The 7,095-nt window shown below is 45.9% G+C and overlaps 1 protein-coding gene across 1 annotated transcript; it reads left to right on the top strand.

Moving 5' to 3' along the window:
- The first annotated feature begins 2,537 nt into the window (after positions 1-2,537).
- LOC119309690 (WRKY transcription factor WRKY76-like) lies at positions 2,538-4,361 on the top strand. Its single transcript, XM_037585642.1, has 4 exons — positions 2,538-2,796; positions 2,900-3,247; positions 3,349-3,465; positions 3,574-4,361. Exons 1-4 carry the CDS (start codon positions 2,641-2,643, stop codon positions 3,940-3,942), a joined length of 990 nt encoding a protein of 329 aa, XP_037441539.1. The 5' UTR covers positions 2,538-2,640; the 3' UTR covers positions 3,943-4,361.
- Positions 4,362-7,095: the final 2,734 nt, after the last annotated feature.

A 7,095-nucleotide genomic window follows, 5' to 3' on the forward strand; every position in this document is an offset into this window, starting at 1 on the left:
CTGACCTCTCCACTTTGCAGCACCAAAGCAGACGTTGTGGAGCAGAGGGGCGAAAATTGGATCTATGGTGACGCCTTGGAGAACACCGGCTTACATAAATTTATTTTAGGTGTTTCACTGATAGGTGTTCAACGAAATATTTTTTTTTCAAAATTTCAAATTAAAGGAGAGAATGCTCGAGGTATATTTAGTCCGGTTAGATAGTTGATAATTGTGAATATTAACAACCATCTGATACTATACCGAGTTTCCAATTGCCAATTGTGACACCCTGGTTCGGTAGAATTTATATACAAATTGCATAGGTTTGTTCCGGCAATTCTGTTGCATTGTTTTTATGTGTAATACTAGATCTTAAATTTTCAGCTATGCCCCACTTTAACTGGATTCTCCATTAGTTTCTTGGAGAATATTTGCTCTACTAATAGTACTATGGCCGACGTTAGGCGTCGATTGGTTGATAGATGCCATCGAGCGATCACCCTCTGAGCCGTCCGACCGTTCGGTCTCGTCCTCCCCTAATTGCATCATTATGTGAGCAACCCCCTACCCCCCCCCCTCCCGCACGAAACGCATGTCTCACGCAAAACAACATGACTTTTGTTGCATCTCCGCCTTGCAGCAACCCTCATCCGTCGTATTGCGGCTCTCATTGTCGTCTTGCTGTAGCCATCCATCCCTCACAACATCGATAACGAGCTTTAAAACATCAACGACGAGTCACAACAACAATGCTTGGGCGACTTGCAGTACCTGTGACGGCTCGCAACAGTGTGGTGTAGTGCCTCGCAACAGAGCCGTGCGGCATATCGCAACACCGGCGAAGATGCTTGCCCTCTCACGCTTGTAGCAGTATGGCTGGCCTGAGTGGCACGCAACAGCTTGCATCAACACCACTATTGCTGGTTAAGGGGGAGGCGACGCTTGCGGCACTCGCAATCGCCTTGCAGCGTGAGTGCCCTGACATTGCGATAGTAAGCTCCGGCAGCGGCAGCCTCGCCAGGGCTCGTTGAAAGACATGAGGGGATCGATCAATTCTCCGACGAAAAAGAGGACAAATTAGGTGAGAATAAGAAATGAGAGGATGGGAGAGAACGGTGCATGGGTCTCTACGGTAAGTGATGTGCACGGTCAATGCCTTCGTGTCAAAACCAAGGTTTACCTTGCAGTAAACACGAGTTTACGACAAGTCAATACACGAAACACATAGTATGCTGCTTTAAAGTATCATTCATTCTACAGGAAAGAAAAACCATTCATCGTGTTTCCTTCTAGAGAACAGGTTTTCATTGTAGTAAACACGAGTTTACGACAAGTCAATACACGGAACATATAGTATGCTGCTTTAAAGTATCATTCATTCTTCAGGGAAGAAAAATCATTCACCGTGTTTCCTTCTAGAGAACCAAAGGTTTTCCTTAAACACGAGTTTACGACAAATCAATACACGGAACGTATGGTATGTTGCTTTAAAAAAAATCATTCACCCTCCAGGAAAGAAAAATCATTCATCGTGTTTCATTCTCGAGAACATGCAGCTCTCTTTTTCCGCAAAAAAAAAAAAAACATGCGGCTCTCTTGGCGGTAGAGTTTCGCTTCATCCGAAAGTAATCTGACGGGTTCTCCCCTGGCTGAAAAATAAAACCCGACGACTTCAATTAGCTCCAGGTCCATAGTAATATTCAGAATCCAGAAAGACTTCCGTCGAGACTTGACAAGTCATGATGCGTGTCTCTCCAGCTCTCACTTTTTTTGTTTTGTTTGAGAAGATCTCCAACTCCTACATAAGCAAATGACATACTCCCGTGACGCGCGGCACATGCGGTCATCGCCGGGCCAAAACGGCGATAGCTCTCTTGGCTGCAGTCGTGCATCAGGTCACGCCGTACAAGGCAAGGTAAAGCACAGTAACTAGATCGCGCAAACGGTCGCCATCGGGCCAAACCGCCAAAGCGGAGTGCTGTACAGGTCGGGTGTGTACAGTTGAGTTTCGTACAAGTTTCTTCACATCTCGCAGCACAAAAGCAGTCTCAACAAATCGCTAATATTTTCGGAGCCATGCTCTGGCGAACTCCTCCCAGGCGAAATATGTAAAGAAAACAGTCTAAAAGAAATCGTTAGAATCTGAAGGGAACAAGCATTTGATCAACAGACTGAATGAACAATCCAAACGACGAGGCGCCGAGTATGATCGCATTATGTGCATCATTTCCACGCCCCTGCACTGCGCGAGATTCTTCCGTGGACCGCCGTGTGTTTCGCGTTGGTGTGGTCGATTTCATCTGCTCTTTCTCATTCGTGAGACAGACGACGCAGAGACAGCGACTACACCTTGCAGCTTGGTGTTACGCGGGCGGGTGACGCTGGGCATGCTGACGAAACAAGCGTACCTCAAATTCACACGTGGGCACGACTCTGCCTGACCACGCTCTGTTCCGCGCCACTTGCGCCCCCGTTTTCCCACCCGACCGCGGCGTATCGCTCGATCCACAAGACCTGTCTCCCGAACCCCCGCTATATTTACCCACGTCCATGGCGAACCCAGAAAGCATTCAACTGTGCTCTTCTCCTGCTTGATTCTTCAGGCATAGCACTCGCAGCACCAAGTTTCCAGGGTCGCGCCCGTGTGATTGCTGATCAATGGACACGGCGCGGCGCTCACCGGTCTGCCTCGACCTCATGGTCGGGCTTCCCATGGTCTGCGAGCCATCTTCAGCGAGGTGCACCGGAATGAGAGCCCAAGCCGACATTGCAAGCTCGGCCTGTGGCAGAGCAACTTCCATGACCAGCAGCGAGGTATGCAACCGCTCAATCACACTCTGTTGTTTGTCACCCCGTCTATTTCTTGATTTTCGCTCGAGGTGCTGGATTTGATCCTGGAAATGTGGGGGATTTCCAGGCAAATAAGATTATGGAGGCGAAGTTCACGGAGGTGACCGAGGAGAACCGGAGGCTGACCGAGATGATCGGCTACCTGTACGCTAATAGCCAGAATTTCGCGCGACAGAGTCCCGAAGGCGAGGGCGAGCAGCCCGCAAGTACTGCTGCGTCGCCGACATCGCCGGTGGGCAAGAAAAGGAGCAGGGAGAGCATGGACACGTCGGATTCTGGCGATGTCAACAGCGACAAGAAAATGGGCACGGCCGAGGCCGAGCATATCGACGTCGAGAGCCCGCTGAGCAACGGCACTTGCCGGAGAATCAAGGTCAAGAGGGTCTGCACCCGGATTGACCCATCGGACACCCTCGTAAGTCCATATCGACCAAAGCTAGCTAGAACCCTCCACTGTTCTAAACAATCGTCAACTAATTGCAACTGTACTGATACTGAAACGTATGGCATCTGTAGGTGGTTAAAGATGGGTATCAATGGCGGAAGTACGGGCAGAAGGTGACACGGGACAACCCGTCCCCCAGAGCCTACTTCCGATGCGCCTTCGCGCCGTCCTGCCCTGTCAAGAAGAAGGTATCGTACAAACTCCGCCCAGTTCGACGAGCATTGTGCAGCACTAATTTCGGTCTGAAAAGCTTTTACTCTGTCACTAATTTCTTGGTGCGATCCATGGTGGTGCAGGTTCAGAGAAGCGCGGAGGACAGCTCGGTGGTGGAGGCGACGTACGAGGGCGAGCACAACCACCCGCGCCCCACGCGGGCCGGCGAGCTGCCGAGCTGCGCAACGCAGGGCGGCGGCTCGGTGCCGTGCTCCATCTCCATCAACTCCTCCGGCCCGACCATCACGCTGGACCTCACCAAGAACGGGGGAGGCGTGCAGGTCGTCGAGGCAGGGGAGGCGCAACCGGACCTGAAGAAGGTGTGCCGGGAGGTCGCGTCGCCGGAGTTCCGGGCGGCTCTGGTGGAGCAGATGGCCCGCGAGCTCACCGGCGACCGAAAGTTCACCGACGCGCTCGCCGCCGCGATCCTGCGGAAGCTGCCGGATTATTAGCATTAAGTAGAAGCTATCGAGATTCGAGACAGTGCATACTTCAGAAACAAACACCCGTGCGGTGTTCTAGTACAGCTTCAGAAAATGAATTCTAGCACTTCTCTGCTTAGATTTAGGGCCTGTTCGGAGACTCTCCCGCTCCCCAAGTCCGCTCCAGGAGTTGGTGGAGCTGTAGCTAAAAATGGTGGAGTGGGGAAAAGGCAGCTCCACAAATTCTCAGATTTCAGGGAGCTGGAGGACTGCCGAACAGCCCCTTAGGGCCTAGTTCTCCCCGAATTGTACTGCATAATTTGCAGTTTTTCTTGCTATTTGATGATCTGAATCGTACCACAGGAAAATAATGTATCGGGGAAAAGAAAGTATGGAGAAAATAACTTGAATCGTGTCACAGTTTGAAATTTAATACTCTTTATGACTGACATGTGGCAGCCTTGAATATCCCTCAAATAAACAATATTCATGATTGTAATTGTGCTCCTTATAGGCCATGTTTAGTTCATAAGTTTTAGAATTTTTTTGTTCCAACTAAAAAGTCGCTAGTCCCTAAAAACTCTCTACCTGTTTAGTTCTTGGGACTAAAACCTGTTTGGTTCCTGGGACTAAACATGGACTAAAAGACCATGTTACAACTAAAAGTACAAAAAGACTCTCCCTTAGGGTCTTCTTTCATAAGTTTCAAATGCTCACTTAGTCCCTTTTATTTGGTTTAGATGAACCTAAAAAAACTTTTTTAAATGCCTATACCGATAAGTCCTTCTAAACAAACACCCCCCTAATCGATCATATGAGGTAATTTTGTGAGAACAATGGTTGCGGATGAACAGGAACTGGGTGTGTTTGGGGGAAAATGTAAACACACTAAGAAAATTGGTACGTACAGTAATTTCCCTTTTAACATTATTTTAGTTTCTTTTTGAGCAAAACTTTATTTTAGTATACACCCGCAAAAAATATATTTTAGTACACAGTATTTTTAAAAAAATACTAATAAAAAACAGATTTGTTAAATAGTTTACATCTAGATGTGAAATAGTTATCTCATATCTAAGTTTGTAACCATCCGATTATGCGTATCAAGATTCGGAGGCTATTACATGAGCTAACGTTTCTGAGCGAAATCACTAGTTAAGAAGTACTGGTTCTGAAGATCATTGTGCGCCATTTGTCGCAATCTGGAAGTTTTCCCTTTTTTCGTAGTTCCGTTTTATTCAAAATGTTTTATCTTTTAAACCATGCGTCCAAATCTCAAACCGCTTTCGCCGTTGGATTCTTCGCGTCGAGATCTTCGAAACTAGATCACATGTTGATAGGTTTTGAAGAAAAAAATTCATGAAAAAAACCGGACGAAGAAAACCGAACCGAGAGCATGGGTTTTCCCTTTCCGAAAGAAGTATGCCCGTGCCTCTGACAAAATCACAACAGTGCCTCTCACGAAAGCAAAACTGTGACTCTCACAAAAAAAAAACGCATTTTTTCCTTTTCCGAGGAGGCACGGCCGTGACTCTCGCGAAAGCACAACCGTGCCTCTCGCGAAAGAAAAAAATAGAAAACACGTTTTTTTTCGTTTCGAAGAGGCATGGCCGTGCCTCTCGCGTAAGCTAAACCGTGCCTCTCGCGAAAAGAAAAAAATAGAAAACGCGTTTTTTCCCGTTTCCAATAGGCACGGCCGTGCCTGTCGCGAAAGGAAAAAATGCGTTTTTTTGCGCAAAATCTTTTTTTCCAAAAAAAAATTTCATCGAAAAGCTAGGAAAGACCGGTGGAAAATCATAACATCGAAAAAAGGGGAAAACCGTTTAAAAAGCAGAAAACGCGTGCGGAAAATTAAAAAAATGAAATCCATAGGGAGCGCTCAGAGCGCGACATGTGGCGAATCAAGCCACTAGGCTGACTTCCCTACGCTGTTTATTTTGACGACAAAGAGCCTTACTATATACCCAACCTATTTATGCTTGTTATTTTATGACAAAATGAAAAGAAAAATTAAAAACGAATGCACAATATAAAAAACGTGAATTTCAAAGAAAGTTTATAAAATTGGAAAGGTTCGTACAAACTAAAAGAACGTAAATTTCAGAGAACTTCACGAATTTGAAAAAAGTTCACAAAATTTACAATAAAGTTCATGAAATTTCAAAAAAAGATCACAAATTTGGAAAACGTTCATTGATTTTGAAAATAGTTCACTGATTTTAAGCAAAAAGTTCACGAACTGAAAAAAGATCATCGATTTTGAATAAAAAAGTTCATCAAATTCGAAAAAATAGTTCACTGATTTTGAAAAAAGTTTGTTGATTTTAAGAAAAGTCATCAACTTAGAAAAGGTTCATCAAAATTTAAAAAAGTTCATTGATTTCAAAAAAGTTTATCAAAATTGAAAAAAGTTCATCAATTTTAAAAAAAACTCGTTGGTTTTGAAGAAAAGCTCATGAAAATTGGAAAAATGTTCATTAAATTTGAAAAGGTTCATAGAGTTTCAAAAAAGTTCATCAAATTTGAAAAAAATCATCAAATTCAAAGGGGTGCAGGGGAACCTGGTCGTACAAAAAGGAAAAAGCAGAAAGTAAAAAAGGAAAAAGAAAAAAGGAAAAAGGAAAAAAATGAAAAAGAGAGAATAAAAGAGGGGAAAGGTTATAATTTTTCAGAATCAGCTGCGTGGTGGGGTGGTAACTGAAGCATGTAACGACGAGTGAGGTCCTAGGTTCGAGTCGCAATGCCTGCTCCTCACTTTTTTATGTTCTAACATAGAACAAAAACCCGAGGCACCCCAACATGGGCCGGCCCATCACGGAGCACTGCAGGCGCCAGTTTGCGAAAGTGCACACAAACGGGCGCCTGCAGCTCGTGCCTGGTAGGTGTGTACATGCGTGGTTTTGCGGGAGCTCCTATTGAACGCTCGCGTGCGTCCAATAGTCCAGCATTCGCTGAAGGGGCGCACAAAACGGGCCGGCCCATTAGCATGCCTCAAGCGGATGTGAAAAAAATCAAAAAAATCAATCACGAATAGTAATAGCCAGAGGGTGGGACTAGAACTCCTGACCTCACCAGGAGCGCTGCAGGCGCCAGTTTGCGAAAGTGCACACAAACGGGCGCCTGCAGCTCGTGCCTGGTAGGTGTGTACATGCGTGGTTTTGCGGGAGCTCCTATTGAACGCTC

This window comes from Triticum dicoccoides, chromosome 5B (genome assembly GCF_002162155.2).
Source record: "Triticum dicoccoides isolate Atlit2015 ecotype Zavitan chromosome 5B, WEW_v2.0, whole genome shotgun sequence".
Lineage (NCBI taxonomy): Eukaryota > Viridiplantae > Streptophyta > Magnoliopsida > Poales > Poaceae > Triticum > Triticum dicoccoides.